This window comes from Glandiceps talaboti, chromosome 20 (genome assembly GCF_964340395.1).
Source record: "Glandiceps talaboti chromosome 20, keGlaTala1.1, whole genome shotgun sequence".
Taxonomy (NCBI): domain Eukaryota; kingdom Metazoa; phylum Hemichordata; class Enteropneusta; family Spengelidae; genus Glandiceps; species Glandiceps talaboti.
Genome location: NC_135568.1, coordinates 11996684 through 12022291, shown reverse-complemented (window position 1 = coordinate 12022291; position 25608 = coordinate 11996684). Strand labels below are relative to the sequence as shown.

At 37.8% G+C, this 25608-nt stretch overlaps 1 protein-coding gene across 1 annotated transcript in view; it reads right to left on the bottom strand.

The window, feature by feature from the left end:
• The window catches only part of LOC144450678 (titin-like), a 450019-nt gene that overhangs the window by 108078 nt on the left and 316333 nt on the right, over window positions 1–25608 (bottom strand). Inside the window, exons 219-257 of the mRNA XM_078141331.1 lie at window positions 25000–25305; window positions 24212–24514; window positions 23306–23608; window positions 22830–23135; window positions 22382–22684; window positions 21872–22174; window positions 21387–21689; window positions 20930–21232; window positions 20410–20712; window positions 19924–20226; window positions 19388–19690; window positions 18643–19233; window positions 15578–15880; window positions 15045–15347; window positions 14585–14887; window positions 13931–14236; window positions 13284–13586; window positions 12535–12837; window positions 12040–12345; window positions 11583–11885; window positions 11083–11385; window positions 10583–10885; window positions 10000–10302; window positions 9253–9843; window positions 8746–9042; window positions 7866–8165; window positions 7130–7426; window positions 6514–6816; window positions 6019–6321; window positions 5591–5893; window positions 4932–5237; window positions 4202–4504; window positions 3674–3976; window positions 3092–3397; window positions 2477–2779; window positions 2009–2311; window positions 1468–1773; window positions 590–892; window positions 84–386 (exon numbers count right to left, since the gene is read on the bottom strand). Coding sequence (XP_077997457.1) covers window positions 84–386; window positions 590–892; window positions 1468–1773; window positions 2009–2311; window positions 2477–2779; window positions 3092–3397; window positions 3674–3976; window positions 4202–4504; window positions 4932–5237; window positions 5591–5893; window positions 6019–6321; window positions 6514–6816; window positions 7130–7426; window positions 7866–8165; window positions 8746–9042; window positions 9253–9843; window positions 10000–10302; window positions 10583–10885; window positions 11083–11385; window positions 11583–11885; window positions 12040–12345; window positions 12535–12837; window positions 13284–13586; window positions 13931–14236; window positions 14585–14887; window positions 15045–15347; window positions 15578–15880; window positions 18643–19233; window positions 19388–19690; window positions 19924–20226; window positions 20410–20712; window positions 20930–21232; window positions 21387–21689; window positions 21872–22174; window positions 22382–22684; window positions 22830–23135; window positions 23306–23608; window positions 24212–24514; window positions 25000–25305 — 12399 coding nt within the window. The remainder of the gene's footprint in view (window positions 1–83; window positions 387–589; window positions 893–1467; window positions 1774–2008; window positions 2312–2476; window positions 2780–3091; window positions 3398–3673; window positions 3977–4201; window positions 4505–4931; window positions 5238–5590; window positions 5894–6018; window positions 6322–6513; window positions 6817–7129; window positions 7427–7865; window positions 8166–8745; window positions 9043–9252; window positions 9844–9999; window positions 10303–10582; window positions 10886–11082; window positions 11386–11582; window positions 11886–12039; window positions 12346–12534; window positions 12838–13283; window positions 13587–13930; window positions 14237–14584; window positions 14888–15044; window positions 15348–15577; window positions 15881–18642; window positions 19234–19387; window positions 19691–19923; window positions 20227–20409; window positions 20713–20929; window positions 21233–21386; window positions 21690–21871; window positions 22175–22381; window positions 22685–22829; window positions 23136–23305; window positions 23609–24211; window positions 24515–24999; window positions 25306–25608) is intronic.

Sequence of the window (25608 nt, the reverse complement as noted above, 5' to 3'; positions counted from 1 at the left end):
CTGGCAACATTCTGATATCATCAACTTTCATTTCTTAAAACATAGCAGTATATAATACCAAGAATGCTTGTAATACAACTTACCATATGGGGCCTTTGCTTTGTGTGGTCCTACAGAGTTGCTTGGTTTACCAACACCAGCCTTGTTTTCTGCACAAACTCTGAATTCATATTCATTGCCTTCCGTCAGACCTTCAACATCAAATGTCAGATCAGTTACACTGTGTTTGTTGATTCTGGACCATCTGAATCCAAACTGTTCTTTCATTTCAACATGGTATCCAGTAACAGGAGAGCCACCATCATCTTCAGGTGGAGTCCAAGTCAGTTTCATTGATGTTTCCTGTATATTTGAGACTTTGGGTGTTCCAGGTGGACCAGGTACATCTGTTGAAAAATACAGTGTTAAGATATGATGAGAATTATAAAATCATTTACTTAAAAAAGTTACTGGATGGGAAAAGGGTTGGAAATACTTCTAGGAGATAGACACTGTAGTATTTTAACATTTTCAGATTTCAAAGAAGAGAACAACATAATCTACATTTTGATGCACTGATGTACAAGACAAGTTTACAATTTCAACTTACCATATGGTGGTTTGGCTAAGTGTGAATCGGATGGTTCACTTGGTTTACCAACACCAGCTTTGTTCTCTGCAGCCACTCTGAATTGGTATTCAGATCCTTGCTTGAGGTCTGTTACAGTGAATGTTGTTTCTGAGACATCAAATCTGTTGGCCTTGGCCCAGAGTGTGGAGAACTTCTCTTTCTTTTCAATGATGTATCCAGTAATTGGTGCACCACCATCATTCAATGGTGTAGTCCAGTTCAGTGTCATCTTCGTTGCATCAATGTTGGAGATCACTGGTTTACCAGGAGGACCAGGTAGACCTGTTGGTAGACATGAATAAACTTAATAGATAATTCTTATAAAAAAATATGTCTAACATATTGAATATTTTAACAGTGTAGTCAGGATAGATGGAAAATGAGAATTTGAGTTTCCAAATGGCAAATACTACAGTTGAAAAGGAGTTTTGTATCTTATACTATACTTCATTTCCTATCATGCTGAAACCTGATCATTCACATTTTACATATATCAGTATATCAATTTAATATTCATTATTTGTTTGTAAATGCAATACTTACTGAACTAAATAGTATCTGTATTGAAAATGAAAATAAGTGTTTATCAATCATTGAAAAGTAAACATACTGCATTCATACATTCTTATACTGTTGAAATAGTGTTACATTTAGCCACAGTGTTTGTACAAACATTTTTCTAATGTGTTTGATCATTTAAATGCCAGTCTTAGCTTGTAAACTTATTTGTCTACAAAATAGGGCAGTATGTTAAGACTGAGGCAAAGAGGTATAGTTGTATTATTATTATTATCATTATTATTATGATGATGATGACAGACTCTTTTTATTACATAACTTAATTGCCAACAACTCACCATATGGAGGCTTGGCTTTCTTGGAATCAGATGGTTCACTGAATTTGCCAATACCAGCTTTGTTGTGAGCTGCAACTCTGAATTGATAGTCAGTGCCTTCTTTGAGTCCCTTTATGGTGAAATCTGTATGTATGATATCTTCATCAGAGGCCACCTTTGTCCAGCGAGTTGTGAATTCTTCCTTCTTTTCCACTGTGTAGTGTGTAATCCTTGATCCACCATCAGATTCTGGTTCTGTCCATTTGATAGTCATACTTGTAGCCTGTACATCTGTTACCTTGGGTTTACCAGGTGCACCAGGTACAGCTGAAAAACACAAATCAACATATTTTAAGTTACTCATTAGATCTTGTGCAGTTTGTGCACCAAGAAAACATAATCCAAAATATACTTATTAAAGTTATATTTTTTCTTAGATATACTAAAGACAAATTTAAGTCAAGAATTGTACTTCATTTTACATCTGTTGAGATCTGCAGCAGAAAAAAATATCCACATTTATTTTGACAAAATAACAAAGGTGTACTATTTCTGTACTTACTGTATGGTGGTCTTGCTGTTTGTGGACCAGTAGAGTGGCTAGGTTTACCAACACCAGCTTTGTTCTCAGCACATATACGGAACTCATAGACTGAATTTTCTTTCAAGTCATCAACTGTGTAGCTCAGGTCTGGCACACTGTGTTTGTTCATTCTGGACCATCTTACACTAAACTGTTCTTTGCCTTCAATGATGTATCCAGTAACTGGAGAGCCACCGTCATCTTCAGGTGGAGTCCAAGTCAGTTTCATTGATGTTGCATTTATGTCAGACACTCTGGGTGTTCCAGGTGGACCAGGTACATCTTTAGGAAGAAACAAATTTGAGAATTTTAGTTCAAAGTATCTACTAAATGTGTGAATAAGAGAAACTTCATTTAATGATTAGAAAAGCTAATATCAAGTACTTGTAATATGGAGTCCAGTATGTTTTGAACATCAAAATTAAAAGCAAAATATACAATATTTACCATATGGTGGTTTGGCAATTCTTGGTTCAGATGGTTCGCTAGCAGGTCCAACACCAGCTTTGTTCTCAGCAGCAACTCTGAATTGGTATTCTGTTCCCTGTGTCAGGTCTGTCACTGTATATTTTGTTTCTTTGACATCATACTTATTAGCCTTGGCCCAATAAGTTGAGAACTTCTCTTTCTTTTCAACGATATATCCAGTAATTGGTGCACCACCATCATTCAATGGTGTAGTCCAGTTCAGTGTCATCTTGGTAGCATCAATGTCAGATATGACTGGTTTACCAGGAGCACCAGGTAGACCTGTTTGAAACAACATTGTACCCTAAGTTAGAAAATATCAAAATTGAGGAAAGTGTGCCTACTGGTATATAAACCTGTGTTTTGCCAAGTCCAAAAAAATCAAATGAAATGCACCATGTAATATAATAAGTAAGTTTTTTGGTCGGATAACCCAATGAAATAATGAAGTTGACTGTATTTGCTATTATCACCATGTCATTACTAAGACGTAGTTAACTATAAGATCTGAAAGGTAGTTTAGTTTGTTTATGGGTGATAATCATTAGAACATGTACATGAACATGGAAATTGCAAAGTTTGATTATGACTTACCATATGGTGGTTTGGCAGTCTTGGTGTCTGATGGCTCACTGAATTTACCAACACCAGCTTTGTTCTGAGCTGCAACTCTGAACTGATAGTTAGAACCCTGAGTTAGACTGGTCACAGTGAATGCAGTATCCACAATATCTGTATCTGAGAACACCTTGGTCCAACGTGAGCTGAATTCATCTTTACGTTCAACAACATAGTTTGTAATCCTTGATCCACCATCAGATTCTGGTTCTGTCCATTTGATAGTCATACTTGTAGCCTGTACATCTGTTACCTTGGGTTTACCAGGTGCATCAGGTACAGCTGTGAGAATGACATAGAAAGATTAATTAGAGAATGCAACTTAAAAGCAATGTATACAGCAAACTTGTAAGAAGATCACTACTTTTGTACAATGAGATTGAATTTTTAACATGTTCAAATATTGATAAGTACCCTTGGAGTCAGTCAGAAAGTCACACACCATTTTAGGTATGCTTAATATATAAAAGTCATTTTAACAAAAAGAAACCATTACCAATATTTCAAAGCACCTAAGAAGTATGATTAACTAGAAAAAAGACAGTATGTAGCACTTACTGTATGGTGGTTTAGCAGTATGTGGACCAGTAGAGTTACTTGGTTTACCAACACCAGCTTTGTTCTCAGCACAGACGCGGAATTCATAGACTGAGTTTTCTTTCAAGTCATCAACTGTGTAGCTCAGTTCTGGTACACTGTACTTGTTCACTCTAGACCACTTGAAACCAAATTGTTCTTTCCTTTCAATGACATATCCAGTGACTGGAGAACCACCATCATCTTCAGGTGGAGTCCAAGTCAGTTTCATTGATGTTGCCTTTATATCAGATACTTTAGGTGTTCCAGGTGGTCCTGGTACATCTGGAGAACAGAAATGAGAATGAAGATCAGTATAATGAATGAATAATGTGAACAGGTGTTTACGGAGGACTTCTATAAATATCATGGCAAACTTCTACATATAAAAAGATAATGTCAACAAATTGTAGAACTTAAAAATATGTTTTCCAAGTCAAATCACTTCCCTTTGTAAGAAATGCCACCAGCAACAGTTAGTAAAAGTTGCAGTAGTAGGAATCTACTTACCATACGGTGGTTTGGCAATTCTTGGTTCAGATGGTTCACTAGCAGGTCCGACACCAGCTTTGTTCTCAGCAGCAACTCTAAATTGGTATTCCATTCCCTGTGTCAGGTCTGTAACTGTATATTTTGTTTCTTTCACATCATACTTATTAGCCTTGGCCCAATAAGTTGAGAACTTCTCTTTCTTTTCAACAATATATCCAGTAATTGGTGCACCACCATCATTCAATGGTGTAGTCCAGTTCAGTGTCATCTTGGTAGCATCAATGTCAGATATGACTGGTTTACCAGGAGCACCAGGTAGACCTGTATAGTAAAGATATCATGCCATGAGGTTGTGAAATTAAGGAGGCTATTAACAGTAGACAGAAGAATCATCTAATGAAGGGTTGATGGACTACCAAATATGTACACAAACAGAAGGCTATAATGACATTAACCTAGTGGTCTCCTGTAACTACATTGTACCTATTGAAAGCAGATATTCTGACAGAGATAGTTAAAGTAAAACAGCATGTAGATACCAATTTTGTACCTTATCTGCTTAATATATAACTAGACTAAGTGCTCTTCCTTTAACAAGACAAGATACAACTGTACGAAAAATAAAAGTAAGTGACAATTTGGTCTGTGTAGTGATTTTACAATGACCTGATATCTTTAAAATCAATGACGTCCAATTTTTCATCAAACAAAAACATATTATGGATTGAAAGAATAAATAGCTACATACCATATGGTGGTTTAGCAGTCTTGGTATCTGATGGTTCACTGAATTTACCAACACCAGCTTTGTTTTCTGCAGCAACTCTGAATTGGTAGTCAGATCCTTCAGATAGTCCTCTTGCTATGTATGAAGTTTCTGTCACTTTCTCATCTCTGTTCAGAAGAGTCCAACGTAAGCCAAATGATTCTTTCTTCTCAATGACATAACCTGTGACTGGGCTGCCTCCATCAGATTCTGGTGGAGTCCACTTGATGGTCATAGAAGTCGCTGTTACTTCAGTCACTTTAGGTTTGTTTGGTGCATCAGGAACAGCTGAATCAGAAGAGAGTGAAGACTTAAGTTACATTAAATTACCAAATAGACATTATGTCCATCAAATTTTTTGCTTTCAATATGAGTCTAGTAATTCCAGTAGATTCTGTGATTAAGTGTATTACCTATATGCTGAGCAAGACTTTTTGTATGTTGTCATAATGATATCTCTGCCTCTTAACAATAATTTTCAATTCTGTGTTATTTTTTTCATTTGCTCCAGACAAAAATATCTCTATGATGGTCAATTTCTGATATTTCTTCACTGTAAACTTGCTTTATTGGTCATACATTTCTGAATTACATAGTACACACAAATATTTAGAATTCATTTTGGAGAAAGGGGAACTTACTGTATGGTGGTTTAGCTGTAATTGGGCCAGTAGAGTCACTTGGTTGACCAACACCAGCTTTGTTCTCAGCACATATACGGAATTCATAGACAGTTCCTTCAGTCAAGTTTTCCACTTTGAAGTGTGGTTCTGTCACAGCAACTCTGTTAACCTTTGTCCATCTGGTACTGAACTTCTCTTTCTGTTCCACAAAGTATCCAGTGACTGGTGAACCACCATCATCTTCAGGTGGAGTCCAGCTCAGTTTCATTGATGTTGCATTTATGTCAGAGACCTTTGGTTTTCTGGGTGGACCAGGTACATCTGAAAGAATTAGAATGTGTAAACATCAGACAGGGAATGAATATGAATTACAGCAACTTTTTATTTTTGTCAAATTCTTAAGAATCTGGATACTGTACTAAGAAATTACAGGATTGTATACTTACCATAAGGTGGTTTGGCAATCTTGGCATCTGATGGTTCACTTGGTTTACCAGCACCAGCCTTATTCTCAGCTACAACTCGGAATTCATATTCATTGCCTTCTTTGAGTGCTGTCACCTTGTATGCATTCTCTGTCATTGCATAAGTGTTGACTTTGTCCCATCGTGTTGAGAATTTCTCTTTCTTCTCGACATTGTAACCAGTGATTGGAGATCCGCCATCAGATCTTGGAGCTGACCAGTTCAGATTCATAGTAGTGGCAGTGATATCACTTACAATAGGTTTGGATGGTGCATCAGGTGCATCTGAGAATGAAAAGAATGGGGTTTTCAAGATTCAGTAATATGTAGAATAACCACTGTGATAATTTAAATACTGTGAATGGTTGATGGTTCATCCTGCCCAGATAGTAGAGTTCATATTCAAGTAATGAAGGCAAAAGTACATTAAAGTGTCTCCTATCATAACATGGTCAAAATTATTCCCATCATACTCACCATATGGTGGCTTAGCTTTGTGTGGTGCAGATGGTTCACTTGATGGACCAACACCAGCTTTGTTCTCAGCAGCCACTCTGAACACATAGTCATTGCCTTGAACAAGGTCTCTCACAGTGAAGTGTGTATCATCAACAGCCTCTCTGTTTGCTCTGACCCATCTTGTACTGGTCACATCTTTTCTTTCAATGATATATCCAGTGATGGGGCTTCCACCATCATTTCTTGGTGGTCTCCATGTGATTGTCATGTGGGTAGCATTGATGTCAGCTACATCAGGTGAGCTTGGTGCATGAGGTACATCTATGGAAATAAAGGAATATACATTTCATGAACTGAAGTTTTCTCAAACTCAATCAATCACCACATTGTACAAAATACACTGCTGTTTACATTTGAATGGCTTGGTAATGTCTTGACCTTGCAACTTTTCTCTAAGGATGTCATTCCTAGAGTCTGTATACAGATCTTACTCCTCTTTCTCCCAAGGGGTATTTGTTTGTACAATAGTAAATATGAGTTGGGAGATAGCGGATTCACCAGACAGTGACAAGTACGGGTACAATGCACTGACAACTAGTCTATAAATATTGATCAGACATTCACAGTTACTTACCATACGGTCGTTTTGCGACCTTTAATCCAGATGATACACTTGGATTACCAATGCCTGCCTTATTTTCTGCTTGTATTCTGAATTCATACTGATTACCTTCTTTAAGTCTCTCTACCGTACAAACTGTCTCAGTCACTGATAGCACCTGTTCCCATATTATACTAAACTCTGCTTTCATTGTAACACTATACTTTGTGATCGGACTACCACCATCACTATCTGGAGGTGTCCATTTGAGAGTCATGGTGCTAGCAGTGATATCAGAGACAGATGGTTTTCCAGGTGTGCCTGGGACTTCTACATGGTGTAACCAAAGTTGTGCAGTGGAGGAAAGGAAAACAGGAAAGTGTGGAAAGGAAGGATCATGAGAAAGGGTGAGATACAGTAAAACACACAGGGTAATGGAACACAGACACAAGAAGAGAGATAAGGAGGAAATATCTAGTATTTGTTCTGGTGTATTATATAGTAATTTCCATCCAGCCATTCTAATCCTTATGAATCAAATCTAAAAGATCAAATCTTCAAGTAACATATAATGACGAACAGTATCTCACATACATTATACTGTTTAAGAATATCATATTCATGAAATCTGTCTTCTGACAGGCAGTGAAAAAAGAAGTGATCTGTAAATCTTTGGTATTTTCAATTTTGCCATCCATTTCAACCAAATTGCCTGATTTCATATGAATAGTCGTTGGGTATATTGTACTTGCAAAAGGAAACCGCTTACCATAGGGTGGTTTTAAAGTAACAGGGGGTGTAGATTCACTTGGTGCACCAAGACCAGCTTTATTTTCAGCAGAAACTCTGAACTGATAGACTGAGTTTTCTCTGAGATCAGTCACTGTACATGTCTTATCTGTGACTTCCTGTGCACACTGCACCCATAGAGTACTGAACTTATCCTTACAATACACAGTATAACCAGTGATTGGTGATCCACCATCAGAAGTAGAAGCTACCAGTTTCAAAGTAACTGAGTTATGAGTGACTTCAACTACTTCAGGAACTCCTGGAGCTCCTGGTGCGTCTGGGAGGGTGGGAAGGATAGCAGCAAACGTTCACTATAATGTTGCTTGTCTCTAGTGCTATGATTAATTTAGTACTGAGAACACACACACTGTAAGTGTTTTTTTGCAACTTCAGGAGAATCTGCTGTTGAGCTAAAATTTATTTATGAAGTCTTTGAACTGGTAAAATATTCCATGTTATTGGCAAAAAGCAGTTATGTTGAAAAAAAGAACACTGCACACCTCTTTTGGTCAATTCTAATGTCAGCTCTAAATTTTAAAGAATATGTTTATCATTTTGGGCAATACTGAAAAGTAACTGTTACTGAGCTGAAACTTATTAAAAGACTCAACACTGTATTAAAGGACTCCATGCCATTGGCCAATATCAGTTGAGATGACGAGGGAAGAAAACACAGAACACCTCCAATGAGTACTGTTAATTGTATCATCAACCATGAACTCAAACAAGTACGTTAAGTCATTTTATTCCAACTTCAAAAGAGGAATTGTGTAAAAAAAGTTCTCTAATTAAAGAAATCTTATAGAACCACATCAAATAGGATTCAGACAAACTGACCAGAACAGAATAGTAATTACCATAGGGATCTTTAGCCTTTGTAGGATCAGAAGGCTGACTTGCAGGACCAAGACCAGCCTTGTTCTCAGCAGATACTCTAAACTCATACACTGAACTTTCCTTTAGCTCTGACACAGTGCAAGTTGGTTGGACAACCTTTGCAGTAAAGGTCCATTTTTTGTGAAGCCTTTCTTTCATTTCAACCGCATACACAGTTATTGGCCTACCACCGTCTGATAATGGTGGTCTCCATGACAAGGTCATAGAGGATTTGGTAACATCAGAAACCTCAGGTTTGCTAGGTGAATCAGGGACATCTAAGATGGTGGAACAGGGTGGAAGAGAAGACAGGAAAGGTAAGATGGGAAAGTATAGGGAAATGTGCAAAGGAAAGGAAAGTGTAATTTTACAGAACAACTCATGATGTGCAGGGAAACATTGATGGATATACAAACAATCTAAAACTTACCATAGTGGGCATCTGTAAGCATTACCTGGTTTGAAACACTCCTTTTGAATTTACTTACCATAAGGTGGTTTAGCAACCACTGGTGTTGATGGTTTGCTTGGTTCACTCACACCAGCCTTGTTTTCTGCTGACACTCGGAATTCATATTCTGTACCCTTGATCAGATCAGAAGCAACGATGAATGGTTCTTTCACTGGAACTCTATTCACTCTAACCCATCGGTCTTTGCTTGTGTCACGTTTCTCGACTATGTAGCCAGTAACTCTTGCTCCACCATCAGAATCTGGTGGTGTCCACTTGAGATTGGCTGTTGTGTCGGAAACTTCAATGACAGTAGGTTTCCCAGGGGCATCAGGCACAGAGATCTTCAATGTAGCTGGGAAGCTTGGTTTACCAACACCAGCTTTGTTTTCTGCTAGCACACGGAATTCATAGTCAGTGCCTTCAGTCAAACCAGTAGCATTGTAGCCAGTATCTGTTACAGAGAGTGTGTTGTCCTTCACCCATCTTGCACTGAATTTCTCTTTTCTTTCAATGGTATATCCAGTAACAGGTGATCCACCATCATCTTTGGGAGGTGTCCACTTGAGTTTGATTGATGTTGGTTGAACTTCAATGATATCTGGAGTTCCTGGTGCATCAGGTACATCTGTAAAAGAGAATTTGCCAGCAAATGTAACTCATGCAATCAAATCAAACTAAAACACTGTAAGAGTTTTCCAATCTGAAGAGACAATTATGATTGTTTAAATACCATTTGCAGTCAGGTTTATAAAACTTTAGTGATTCAGAACAAATTTCTTACCATATGGAGGCTTGGCAACCTTTGTGTCTGATGGTTCACTTGGTTTACCAATACCAGCTTTATTTTCTGCACAAACTCTGAAGGTGTATTCATTTCCCTTTTCAAGACCATTCACGATGTGAGTTGTCTCAGAAACAGTGTAAGTATTAACTCTTGTCCATCTAGTACTAAATCTTTCCTTCTTTTCAATGACATAGTTGAAGATAGGGCTACCACCATCATCTTCTGGAGGTGTCCATGTCAACTTCATAGATTTTTCTGTGATGTCACTGATCAAAGGTCTGCCTGGTGCATCGGGTTTGTCTGTTAAGGAGGATAAAATGTAATCAGTAAAGCATATTGACTGACCTTTGTGCATTCTCATGACTGTGGTTAGTATGTGACAACAGGGCCAATGACTTATAGTTCCAATTGCTGAGCATATATGCATTTTTAAAAACTTTTTATAGGTGTACTGTATCATATACTCTTTATAGACACAGATTTTGATCAAAACTTTCGATATGAATATAATCATTTTCCAACCAATTACTTTAACATATATGTACAAATATGGAAATTAAATGAAATTTGTAATACTTACCATATGGTGGTTTGGCAATTCTTGATTCAGACGGTTCACTTGGTTTACCAACACCAGCCTTGTTCTCTGCTGCAACTCTGAATTCATATTCAGTTCCCTCAGTAAGGTTAGTTACTTTGTATGTAGTATCTGGTATGTTCTCTTTGGTCACTCGGATCCATCGGCTACTGAATTTCTCCTTTCTCTCCACAACATAGTTGGTGATTTTGGCTCCACCATCTGTGTCAGGTTCACGCCATGTTAGGGTCATGGTTGTGGCTGTCACATCAGAGATCTTTGGTTTTCCTGGTGGGCCAGGAACATCTATTGCAATGAAAAAGGTATTTGATGATTAACTAATTTTGTCTTCATTGTAAAACATTTCAATCTTTGTATTGCTCCTGACAAAGTATCGTATAAATGTAATCTTAATATCTGAACAGACACAAACAACATGAAGCAATTGCATTGTGGGGAAGAGCAAATAGATATTCTTCATCACAGATTAACTAACAACTCACCATATGGAGGTTTAGCACGGTGTTTGTCACTTGGTTCACCAAATGGACCTGTACCAGCTTTGTTCTCAGCAGCTACTCTGAACTGATACTCTGTACCTTCCGTCAGATCTGTCACAGTTGTTGTTGTATCCTTAATAGATTCTCTAATTGCTCTACTCCATCTTCCTCTACTGATATCAAACTTCTCAATCACATAGCCAGTGATTGGACTTCCACCATCTGATCTTGGTGCTGTCCAAGTGAGTGTCATATGAGTAGCATCAATCTTGGAGACATCTGGTTTTCCAGGTGCACCTGGTACATCTGGTAAAGGAGAAAACATCCAATGAAAAAGTTTTCATGACACTTAAAGACAAAGTATTGGATGTGCTATTTCATATATATGTGTAAAAATACCCCATCCTGTCCAGACTGTTATGACAAATATATTTGTTGCTATAATATATACACAACTTAAATCATAATATAAACTATTGAAATGTGTATTAACATAAACTCACCATATGGTGGTTTAGCTTTCCTGACATCACTTGGTTCACTGGGTTTGCCAACTCCAGCTTTGTTTTCTGCCAGTACACGGAATTGGTATTCAGTTCCCTCTCTCAATTCTGTTACTCTAAATCTGGTGTCAGAAACTGAAGACTTGTTTACTTTTGTCCACATTGTGGCAAATTGCTCTTTCTTCTCTACGTAGTAACCAGTAACTGGAGAACCACCATCATCTTCTGGTGATAACCAGCTGAGGTTCATGCTATTGGCTGTCACATCTGAAATACTTGGTTTTCCAGGTGGTCCTGGTACATCTGTTCAGAGAAAGAGAAACATTTTAATTAACATTCTACCATGAGACCAAGCATACCAAAACGTTCAGATATATTGAAATATCAAAGACTCTCCTGAATTTATTTTAAAATGAACTGGTTTGATCACATTTTAAGTTTTAAAGTGATCACTTACCATATGGTGGTTTGGCAGTTCTTGGTTCAGATGGTTCACTGTATTTACCAACACCAGCTTTGTTCTCTGCAGCCACTCTGAATTGATAGTCTGTACCTTCAGTTAATCCAGTTACAGTGTGTTCAGTATCAATGACTTTGTCATCAGTGTACACCTTGCTCCATCTTGAACTGAACTCTTCCTTCCTTTCAATCACATAGTTAGTAATTCTGCTACCACCATCAGAATCAGGTACTGTCCACTTGATGGTCATAGATTTGGCTGTCACATCAGTTACTTTGGGTCTACCAGGCTTGTCTGGCACATCTGCATGATAAAGAAATGTATTTGTTATAAATATATTAGTCTTCCGGCCATCACATCTTTCATTTCACAATCAAGTTTATAACATATGATATTAGGTAACACGTGAGTCAATAAATTAAATATTTTGTTTTTTTTAGTAAGTAGGTAATAGGTGTCTATAATATCACATAATTGAAATGAACAACTCACCATATGGTGGTTTAGCTTTCCTTGGACCAGTGGAGTCACTTGGTTTACCAACACCAGCCTTATTTTCTGCACAGACTCTGAATTCATATTCATTGCCTTCTTTTAGACCTTCAACATCAAATGTTAAATCAGTTACACTGTCTCTGTTGATTCTGGACCATCTGAAACTAAACTGTTCTTTCATTTCAACGTTGTATCCAGTAACTGGAGAGCCACCATCATCTTCAGGTGGACTCCAAGTCAGTTTCATTGATGTTTCCAGTATATTTGAGACCTTGGGTGTTCCAGGTGGACCTGGTACATCTATAGGAGAGATAAATGAACAGTTGTAAGGCATACTTGAAATAGTGTATTCATTCTGACAGTCACTAAGTCACCTTCTGAAACAAACCCTGCCCTGGCGGTATCTAAGTCACCTTTTGAACTTGATCCTGTCCAGATGGTATCTAAGTCACTTCTTGAAGCAGATCCTGATCAAATTGTAACTTCTGAAACTTGACACTGTTCAGATTTTAACTAAGTCACCTATAGTAGTAGATTCTATCAAGATTGGTTCTAAGCCACCATCTGAACAGGGCCCTGAGTCACCTCTTGGAAAAGATCTTACCCTAACTTCTTTCACACAATGTAGACAGGGTGATAAGATTGGAGAAATCAAACAATTATTATACCATCATTTGTTAGTACAATTACACTACAGACACTAGATATCTATGATTCTACCATCAAATATTAATAAAGATACTTACCAAATGGATGTTTGGCAATTATTGAATCTGATGGTTCACTGTATTTGCCAACACCAGCTTTGTTCTCTGCTGCAACTCTGAATTGGTATTCAGATCCCTGTTTGAGGTCAGTTACAGTAAATGTTCTCTCAGTGACATCAAATCTGTTAGCCTTTGTCCATAATGTTGACATTCTTTCTTTCTTCTCAATAATGTATCCAGTAATTGGTGCACCACCATCATTCAATGGTTTAGTCCAATTCAATGTCATCTTGGTTGCTTCAATATCGGAGATTGCTGGCTTACCTGGAGCATCAGGCACACCTGATATCAAGTAAAAACACATAATGATTATAACTTTCTAAGTTTCACAGGTGAGTTGTGGAACGGTAAGTTTACTGCTGTTATTAAAATGTGGGTTTAAAAAAGCAGCCATTGAGACATCTTGCTCAATTGTGATGGTATTGGGTTGGAATAGCATCTTTCACTTAAATCTCACCAGGTAATTTAATATTAATGATTTTACTTTTTTTCTGTATGTATAGACCTCCTCTGAACCACTGCCTATAAACCACAAAATTTCCAAAAACAAACACTACATATGTTCAGTGTACATAATATACATTCACATCACATTTTGGGCAGAGGTTATTATATTGCACACGTACCATATGGCGGCTTAGCAGTCTTGATATCAGATGGTTCACTTGGTTTACCAACACCAGCTTTGTTTTCTGCTGACACTCTAAATTGATAATCAGATCCCTCTGAGAGGTCTCTTGCAATGTATGAAGTCTCAATCACTTTCTCATCTCTGTTAATTGCTACCCATCGGACACCAAATGATTCTTTTCTTTCAATAACATAGCCAGTAATCTTGCTTCCGCCATCTGAGTCAGGTTCTGTCCATTTGATTGTCATCGTAGTGGCTGTCACCTCAGTAACTTTGGGTTTTCCTGGTGCATCAGGAACAGCTGAAGGAAGGATAGAAAGTGTATTTAAGGGCTTGATATCAAAACATCAATTAATAATTTGTTTTAAACTGGTCAGTGTATAATCAAATGTGGAAAATTTCAAAACAATACATCCTTTAATTACATCGTGTTGTATCTTCAGTGAATTTTATAATACGACCAGTGTTACATTGATATAACAACTTCAACGTAATAAAATGTAATATTGCCCATTTTTTACGATTTTCATGTAGAAGAAAACCCAGCAAAAGCTAAGCATGTGACTTCACACAAACTTGTCATAAATCAGACATGAAGGGAAGTTATTGTAGGTAGGGCTGTTTTCAAAATAATATTGATGATACTTACTGTATGGTGGTTTAGCTGTAAAAGGTCCAGCTGCTTCACTTGGTCTACCAACACCAGCTTTGTTCTCTGCACAGACACGGAACTCATAGACAGTTCCCTCAGTCAGGTTATCAACTGTACATTGTGTTTCTGTAACTGTCATTCTGGTGGCTTTCACCCATCTTGTACTGAACCTTTCTTTCTTCTCAACAACATATCCAGTGACTGGTGAACCACCATCATCTTCAGGTGGAGTCCAGCTCAGTTTCATTGATGTCGCAACAATATCAGATACTTTAGGTATTCCAGGTGGACCAGGTACATCTGATATTGTTAAAAACACATATAGAGAAGATAAAGTAATGATGAACATGAAGTCATTGTTTAAATATTTCACTTCAGTGTCAAAATTGTTTAAAAAAATGGAGGTGAACCTATACTATAAAATATTCCAGTCTGCAAAACATAAAAATCGACTTACCATAAGGTGGTTTGGCAATCTTGGCATCTGATGGTTCACTTGGTTTACCAGTACCAGCCTTATTCTCAGCTACAACTCGGAATTCATATTCATTGCCTTCTTTGAGTCCAGACACCTTGTATGCAGTCTCTGTCATTGCATAAGTGTTGACTTTGTCCCATCGTGTTGAGAATTTCTCTTTCTTCTCCACATTGTAACCAGTGATTGGAGATCCGCCATCAGATCTTGGAGCTGACCAGTTCAGATTCATAGTAGTGGAAGTGATATCACTTACAATAGGTTTGGATGGTGCATCAGGTGCGTCTGAATTTCAATCAAACAATAACCATAATTAATATATGCAGAAGGAAACAACATCTGATGAATAATATCTGCATAATTTTGTTTATTTGTCATAATTGTTGTCAGATGTTTGTTTATACATTGAAGAGAAATGCTTTCATGATCAACTGACATCGTATCATACAACAATTGCCAACATTTTGCCAATGGTGATTTTTGAATGACACTCCTGTTCAGCAGAGGCAACTTACCATATGGTGGCTTGGCTTTCTGTGGTTGTGATGGTTCACTAAATGGTCCAAGACCAGCTTTGTTCTCAGCAGCCACTCTGAATTCATACACACTGCTTTCAATAAGATCTCTGACAGTGTAGTGTGTCTCAGGGATTGATTCCCTGCTCACTTTCATCCACCTAGTACTTGAAGTGTCTTTTCTTTCAATGATATATCCAGTGATTGGGCTTCCACCATCATCTCTTGGTGGTCTCCATGTGATTGTCATGTGTGTAGCATTAACATCAGTCACTTCAGGGGTGCCAGGAGCTTTTGGCACATCTACATGAAACAAGAAACATGACTATGTCTATTAAATCCATCTCCAACTACACATTAATGTGTTTAGTAACTTGTGGAGCCCTGACTGTTAAACTGATCTGTATTTTTCTTCTATCTCATACAGATAACAATTTGTATGCTTAGCACTCGCTATCATCTAGCAAACAAATGTTGCTATGTCTGAGCAATGCACCAAAGTGGGCTGCATCAAGGAACATATTGCAATATGAATATTCTTAGGAGAAATCTTTGCCAACTTAAAGGTGCCATGTTTTCTCGACTAACAACATAGTGCACATGACAATCATAAAAGCCTTCATCACTATTCAATCACTACTCAATAACTTTTCAAGTTTATCATATCATGTAATACTTACCATATGGTGGTTTTGCAAGTTTAACTCCTGAAGATTCACTTGGATTACCAATGCCTGCCTTATTTTCTGCTTGTATTCTGAATTCATACTGATTACCTTCTTTAAGTCTCTCTACTGTACAAACTGTCTTTGTCACTGATAGCACCTGTTCCCATATTGTACTATACTGTGCTTTCATTGTAACAATATACTTTGTGATTGGACTACCACCATCGCTATCTGGAGGTGTCCATTTGAGAGTCATGGTGCTAGCAGTGATATCAGAGACAGATGGTTTTCCTGGTGTGCCTGGGACTTCTACATGGTGTAACCAAAGTTGTGCAGTGCAGAGAAAGATGATGGAAGGGAAGATAGTAGAAAGAGGCTGATAAGGAATATGTCAAGTGGTGGGGTGTAAGCAACAATTCTTACCTTCTATGGATTATGCATAGCTGTTATAGTTATTGTACATACCCCAAACATTGTCATTTGTTTACAGCAGCTTCTTCATGTCATGCCATGCTTACCATTTGTCTTATAAATCTCATGCCATTCATTCAAGATGAACTTGCTTCAATGGAAGCAAGCACTGAATGATGGAGTTTAACATTATCACAGAGCTTAAACAGTAGTAGTTGAACAACACAGAGTACATGATTGTAAATGCATTATATGAAATGGTGCAGATGCAGTAAGATAACATGGTTAAACAAACACAGACATACAGAGACATACATGTACATTAAAATATGAGAAAAAAACAACAACTTGTATTGTGATTAACATGGAACATAAAATTACAGTGTGGAATAATGCTGCCTTTGCCTAGGTCAATGCATTATTCATCTTGCCAATGCTTTCAATAGTTCTTGCAATATAAAGTTAACCAAAGACCGTTACCAAAAAAATACAGATCTACAATGCCAAGTATCATTATATTATAACAATCATGCTGGTAGATAACAAAGTATCCAACAAGAATACAAATTAATGCATTAAACTCAAGCCATTTACATTCATACAACAGGTACAAATTAAGCAATTGATGACAATTTATCAAGTGCTTACCATAGGGTGGTTTCAAAGTGACAGGGGGTGTAGATTCACTTGGTGCACTAAGACCAGCTTTATTTTCAGCAGAAACTCTGAACTGATAGACTGAGTTTTCTCTGAGATCAGTCACTGTACATGTCTTATCTGTGACTTCCTGTGCACACTGCACCCATAGAGTACTGAACTTATCCTTACAATACACAGTATAACCAGTGATTGGTGATCCACCATCAGAAGTAGAAGCTACCAGTTTCAAAGTGACTGAGTTATGAGTGACTTCAACTACTTCAGGAACTCCTGGAGCTCCTGGTACATCTATGGATAGGATGATTGGGGCATAGATTTATAAGAAGATGTTATGGAAGAGATTAGAAGTTATTAGTAAGAAACCTTACTTCGAAACCTCTAGAAACGTTATTAGTAAAGTTCACAAGAGAACTATAAGTAGTTAGTACAGAAACAGTAATCCGAAACCTCTGGTAAGGTTATTGAAATTCTTGTTTAATACTCCTATTAATAAAAATTCACCATCAAGCTAAAAGTGTTATACACAACACCAATCTGTCAATCTTTATTAATAAAGTGGTTAGTGTACTGTTCACTCCATCTCAAATTATTGAGACCAAACACCAGAAAACACCAGAAAACAAAGCTACTCATTTCACAAGTATTCAGAAATGTCAATACTCTTCAAAACTCCATAAAGACTTCAAACATTTCACAACAACCAAAACTGGAATTGATTTTCACACAGCCAATTGGTAAGTTAGTTAATTCAAATGTAAAAACCATCAAAGAAAAACCAAGTAATGGACACCACGACAGATCCAGAGTGAGTTAATCAGAAAACAACATAGTTATGAAAACCATGAAGAACCCAAGTGCTTACCATAGGGATCTTTAGCCTTTGTAGGATCAGAAGGCTGACTTGCAGGACCAAGACCAGCCTTGTTCTCAGCAGATACTCTAAACTCATACACTGAACTTTCCTTTAACTCTGACACAGTGCAAGTTGGTTGGACAACCTTTGCAGTAAAGGTCCATTTCCTACTGTACTGTTCTTTCATTTCAACTCTATATGAAGTGATAGCGCTACCACCGTCAGATGCAGGTGGTCTCCATGACAACGTCATGGAGGATTTGGTGATATCAGATGGTTGAGGTTTGCTAGGTGCACCAGGAACATCTGGGATTGAGGAAGATGGTGGAAAAGGAGAATGCAAAGAGATGAGTTGAAATGTGCAACAGATAAGAAAGTGGTGCAAAATGTGATCATTTAAAACTAATTTCTTACCGTATCCTTGTTTTTATCATGGGCAATTTTACTGAGGACTTTGCTGTTGTTTTACTTACCATATGGTGGTTTAGCAACCACTGGTGTTGATGGTTTGCTTGGTTCACTCATACCAGCCTTGTTTTCTGCTGACACTCGGAATTCATATTCTGTACCCTTGATCAGATCAGAAGCAACGATGAATGGTTCTTTCACTGGAACTCTATTCACTCTAACCCATCGGTCTTTGCTTGTGTCACGTTTCTCAACTATGTAGCCAGTAACTCTTGCTCCACCATCGGAATCTGGTGGTGTCCACTTGAGATTGGCTGTTGTGTCGGAAACTTCAATGACAGTAGGTTTCCCAGGGGCATCAGGCACAGAGATCTTCAATGTAGCTGGGAAGCTTGGTTTACCAACACCAGCTTTGTTTTCTGCTAGCACACGGAATTCATAGTCAGTACCTTCAGTCAAACCAGTAGCACTGTAGCTAGTGTCTGTTACAGAGAGTGTGTTGTCCTTCACCCATCTTGCACTGAATTTCTCTTTTCTTTCAATGGTATATCCAGTAACAGGTGATCCACCATCATCTTTGGGAGGTGTCCACTTGAGTTTGATTGATGTTGGTTGAACTTCAATGATATCTGGAGTTCCTGGTGCATCAGGTACATCTGTAAAAGAGAATTTACCAGCAAATGTAACCCATGACAATACAGAGATCAAAATTAAAAAACAGCCACCCTTTTCCACTCTTAAGAAGGCAATACAGACTACTCAAATGCAATTTGTAGTCAGTTTCAAAACTATACAGGAGAATTTTCTTACCATATGGAGGCTTGGAAACCTTTGTGTCTGATGGTTCACTTGGTTTACCAATACCAGCTTTATTTTCTGCACAAACTCTGAAGGTGTATTCATTTCCCTTTTCAAGACCAGTCACAGCGTGAGTTGTCTCAGAAATAGTGTAAGTATTAACTCTTGTCCATCTAGTACTGTATCTTTCCTTCTTTTCAATGACATAGTTGAAGATAGGGCTACCACCATCATCTTCTGGAGGTGTCCATGTCAACTTCATAGATTTCTCTGTGATGTCACTGATCAAAGGTCTGCCTGGGGCATCAGGTTTGTCTGTACAGAAGGAGACAGTGTATTCAGTAAATCAAACTGACTTTGGTATTTGGTCATGATACATGTTACAATGTAACTAGGGTCCAGTAACAATAACATACTGTAATTGTCTTTTGTTCTTGATACTGCTGGTGGGCAGTATCATTTCCTGCTGAACAACATGTAGTGATTAAGACATAGGTTTGATAGACTTTCTTCAAACAATCACTAAAGCATACATACTATACACTTACCATATGGTGGTTTGGCAATTCTTAATTCTGATGGTTCACTTGGTTTACCAACACCAGCCTTGTTCTCTGCTGCAACTCTGAATTCATATTCCGTTCCCTCAGTCAGGTTAATCACTTTGTATGTGGTATCTGGTATGTTCTCTTTGGTCACTCGGATCCATCGGCTACTGAATTTCTCCTTTCTCTCCACAACATAGTTGGTGATTTTGGCTCCACCATCTGTGTCAGGTTCACGCCATGTTAGGGTCATGGTTGTGGCTGTCACATCAGAGATCTTTGGTTTTCCTGGTGGGCCAGGAACATCTATTGCGATGAACAAAGTACATGATGATTAACTAATTTTGCCTTTGAGGAAGAAAACATTGAACTGTTTCCAGCTTGAGACAAAGTATCATGTATTATTAGTATCTGAACATACATGCACACCAACACTATTTCATTATAGGGAAAAATGAATTCCACATCACAGATTCATCAACAACTTACCATATGGAGGTTTAGCACGGTGTTTGTCACTTGGTTCACCAAATGGACCTGTACCAGCTTTGTTCTCGGCAGCTACTCTGAACTGATACTCTGTACCTTCCGTCAGATCTGTCACAGTTGTTGTTGTATCCTTAATAGATTCTCTAATTGCTCTACTCCATCTTCCTCTAGTGATATCAAACTTCTCAATCACATAGCCAGTGATAGGACTTCCACCATCTGATCTTGGTGCTGTCCAGGTGAGAGTCATGTGAGTGGCATCGATCTTGGAAACATCTGGTTTTCCAGGTGCACCTGGTACATCTGTTAAGTAAGAATTGAGTGAAAATTTGTTCATAACATTGCAAAGGCAAGGAGTATAATTAGATTTGTCAAGGCACATCTTTGATTAAAAATTGTCTGGTTTTCCATCCTGTCCAGACTGGTATGAAAATATATTTGTTGTTATCACATATAAAAAAACATTCCATTGTGGCTGTGTTTCACACTCTAGACAAATTGTGTATTAACATGAACTCACCATATGGTGGTTTAGCTTTCCTGACATCACTTGGTTCACTGGGTTTGCCAACTCCAGCTTTGTTTTCAGCCAGTACACGGAATTGGTATTCAGAGCCCTCTCTCAATTCTGTTACTCTAAATCTGGTGTCAGAAACTGAAGACTTGTTGACTTTTGTCCACATTGTGCCAAATTGTTCTTTCTTCTCTACATAGTAACCAGTAACTGGAGAACCACCATCATCTTCTGGTGATAACCAGCTGAGGTTCATGCTATTGGCTGTCACATCTGAAATACTTGGTTTTCCAGGTGGTCCTGGTACATCTGTTCAGCGAGAGAGAAACATGTAAATTAACATTTGAAAATAATGACTGTGTATACTAATGTTCAGATATGTTGAAATATCAATGGATCTCATGATTTTACTTTAAATGAACTGTGCTTGAGCACAAATTTGAGTTTTACAATGATCACTTACCATATGGTGGTTTGGCAATTCTTGATTCAGATGGTTCACTTGGTTTACCAACACCAGCCTTGTTCTGTGCTGCAACTCTGAATTCATATTCAGTTCCCTCAGTAAGGTCAGTTACTTTGTATGTAGTGTCTGGTATGTGCTCTTTGGTCACTCGGATCCATCGGCTACTGAATTTCTCCTTTTTCTCCACAACATAGTTGGTGATTTTAGCTCCACCATCTGTGTCAGGTTCATTCCATGTTAGGGTCATGGTAGTGGCTGTCACATTAGAGATCTTTGGTTTTCCTGGTGGGCCAGGAACATCTATTAGAATGGAAAAAGTATGTAACAATTACTCACTTTTGCCTTTGGGGCAGAGAACATTGAACTGTTTATTGCTTGAGACAAAGTATCATGTACTACTAGTATCTGAACATAGACGAACACCATTACATTATGAGGAAAAGCAAAATAGATTCCATATCACAGATTTATTGACAACTTACCATATGGAGGTTTAGCACGCCGTGTGTCACTTGGTTCACCAAATGGACCTGTACCTGCTTTGTTCTCAGCAGCTACTCTGAACTGATACTCTGTACCTTCCATCAGATCTGTCACAGTTGTTGTAGTATCCTTAATAGATTCTCTCATTGCTCTACTCCATCTTCCTCTACCAACATCAAACTTCTCAATCACATAGCCAGTGATTGGACTTCCACCATCTGATCTTGGTGCTGTCCAGGTGAGAGTCATGTAAGTGGCATCAATCTTAGAAAGATCTGGTTTTCCAGGTGCACCTGGTACATCTGTTAAGTAACAATTGAGTGAAAATTTGTCAATAACATTGCAAAGACAAAGAGTATAATTAGATTTATCATCTTTGATTAAAAATTGTCTGGTTTCCCATCCTGTCCAGACCGGTATGAAAATATATTTGTTGTCATCACATATACAATGCATTCCATTGTGGTTGTGTTGCACTCTAGACACATTGTGTAGTAACATGAACTCACCATATGGTGGTTTAGCTTTCCTGACATCACTTGGTTCACTGGGTTTGCCAACTCCAGCTTTGTTTTCTGCCAGTATACGGAATTGGTATTCAGTTCCCTCTCTCAATTCTGTTACTTTGAATTTGGTGTCAGAAACTGCAGACTTGTTTGCTTTTGTCCACATTGTGGCAAATTGTTCTTTCTTCTCTACATAGTAACCAGTAACTGGAGAACCACCATCATCTTCTGGTGATAACCAGCTGAGGTTCATGCTATTGGCTGTCACATCTGAAATACTTGGTTTTCCAGGTGGTCCTGGTACATCTGTTCACAGAGAGAAATATGTAAATTAACATTCTACCATAATGAGACTAAGGGTACTAGGGTTTTCAGATATGTTGGTATTCAATGAATTTATTTTAAAATGAACTGGTTTGATCACAATTTAAGTTTTAAAGTGATCACTTACCATATGGTGGTTTGGCAGTTCTTGGTTCTGATGGTTCACTGTATTTACCAACACCAGCTTTGTTCTCTGCAGCCACTCTGAACTGATAGTCCGTACCTTCAGTTAATCCAGTTACAGTGTGTTCAGTATCAATGACTTTGTCATCACTGTACACCTTGCTCCATCTTGAACTGAACTCTTCCTTCCTTTCAATCACATAGTTAGTAATTCTGCTACCACCATCAGAATCAGGTACTGCCCACTTGATGGTCATAGATTTGGCTGTCACATCAGTTACTTTGGGTCTACCAGGCTTGTCTGGCACATCTGCATGATGAAGAAATGTATTTGTTATAAATAGGTTAGACTTCTGGCCATCACATATCATTTTGCAATCAAGTTGTCAATAGAGTCAAAGAACTAAGTGAAAGAACAGAACATTTTTTAGTAAGTGGGCAAAATGTGTCTTTTAATATTAATTGAAATGACCAACTTACCATATGGTGGTTTAGCTTTCTTTGGACCAGTGGAGTCACTTGGTTTACCAACACCAGCCTTATTTTCTGCACAGACTCTGAATTCATAGTCATTGCCTTCTTTTAGACCTTCAACATTAAATGTAAGATTGGTTACACTGTCTCTGTTGATTCTGGACCATCTGAAACTAAACTGTTCTTTCATTTCAATGTTGTATCCAGTAACAGGAGAGCCACCACCATCTTCAGGTGGAGTCCAGGTCAGTTTCATTGATGTTTCCAGTATGTCAGAGACCTTTGGTGTTCCAGGTGGACCAGGGACATCTATAGGAGAGATGATAACACAATATGGTTAGAAGGAAACCTTGCTTATATCCGAATCCTATCCAAATCACTGTCCAAATGGCAACAAAGTCACTTCTTAAACAAACTGAACACTGTGAAGATTGCTACTAAGTCACATCTACAACCATATCATTTCCAGTTAGTGACTAAGACATCTGCTGAACCAGATCTTGCCCAGATGGTAACTAAGTCATCCCTTGCACCAGATCCTGCCCAGATTGTAATGAAATCATCCCTTACACCAGATCATGTACAAAGGTATCTAAGCCACCTGTTGAACCAGATGGTAACTACGTCACTTCTTAAACCAGATCATGTACAGAAAGTAACTTAGTCAACTTCTTAACCATAATCTGTTCATATTATATCTTAAACTTGATACAGATCAGTCTGTGACAATCCATTTTCTGTACAATATCCACTCAAGATTGTAACAAATCACCTTCTTAACCATATCTGGTCCAGACGGTATCTTAGTTACTCCTTGACCGAGATCCTGTCAAGGAAGGAACAAAGTCACTGGTGATCATACATTATTCAGCTACATCAAATAGTACTAAAAATGCCTATCAAGATACTCACCAAATGGATGTTTGGCAATTCTTGAATCTGATGGTTCACTGTATTTGCCAACACCAGCTTTGTTCTCAGCTGCAACTCTGAATTGGTATTCAGATCCCTGCTTGAGGTCAGTTACAGTAAATGTTCTATCAGTGACATCAAATCTGTTAGCCTTTGTCCATAATGTTGACATTCTTTCTTTCTTCTCAATAATGTATCCAGTAATTGGTGCACCACCATCATCCAATGGTTCAGTCCAATTCAATGTCATCTTGGTTGCTTCAACATCAGAGATTGCTGGCTTACCAGGTGCATCAGGCACACCTGTTATTAGAATAATACAACACAACATACATTAGTGTAATGTTAATTTTATTTGACAGTCGTAGATTTCACACCTGACATTTGTGGAAGAATGAATGTTTTGCTGTACGCATCATATGGGTTACAAATTTAAAGTAGTCATTGGGGTAATAATCTAAACCATGATGGTATTGCATTGGTATATTTCTAAGAATTAAGTGTCAAGTTTTGGACTTTCTGACAAACTATTGGCCCAACCTTGACCATCTATATCATGATATATCTACTTGAAGAGATAGAAAAATGAAGTGAATTAAGTGAATTGTTTGATATTTATGCCATAGACTGACTATGGACCACTGACTGAAATATATATCTTGCCCAAAAACAGACACAAGATATGTTCAGTGCACACATTTCTACACTTCACATAGCATAAGTATTGTGAAGCATATATATTGGAGTAATTATCATGAATTTTTGGTAAACTTATATAACACACGTACCATATGGTGGCTTAGCAGTCTTGGTATCAGATGGTTCACTTGGTTTACCAACACCAGCTTTGTTTTCTGCTGACACTCTAAATTGATAATCAGATCCCTCTGAGAGGTCTCTTGCAATGTATGAAGTCTCAATCACTTTCTCATCTCTGTTGATTACTACCCATCGGACACCAAATGATTCTTTTCTTTCAATAACATAGCCAGTTATCTTGCTTCCGCCATCTGAGTCAGGTTCTGTCCATTTGATAGTCATTGTAGTGGCTGTCACTTCAGTAACTTTGGGTTTTCCTGGTGCATCAGGGACAGCTGAAGAAAGATTAATAAACATTTTTAGTGTTCAGATACTAAACCATCAATTAATAATACATTTCAACATCGTCAGAGAATTTGTTAAATTTCATTTATATGTAACGCATCAGATTTTCAGAGAATATCATAATTTGACCTGATATAACAACTTGAATTTAAAAATGAAATTATGTCATTAATACAAAAGTAGTGATTTTGACTTTGATCAGTTTTTTGGGTACAAACCAGGCAAAACAAAACTGGGCCTCTAACAAGGCAAACAACAGCTAAACTGGACAGAAACCAGTGGTAAAATTTGAT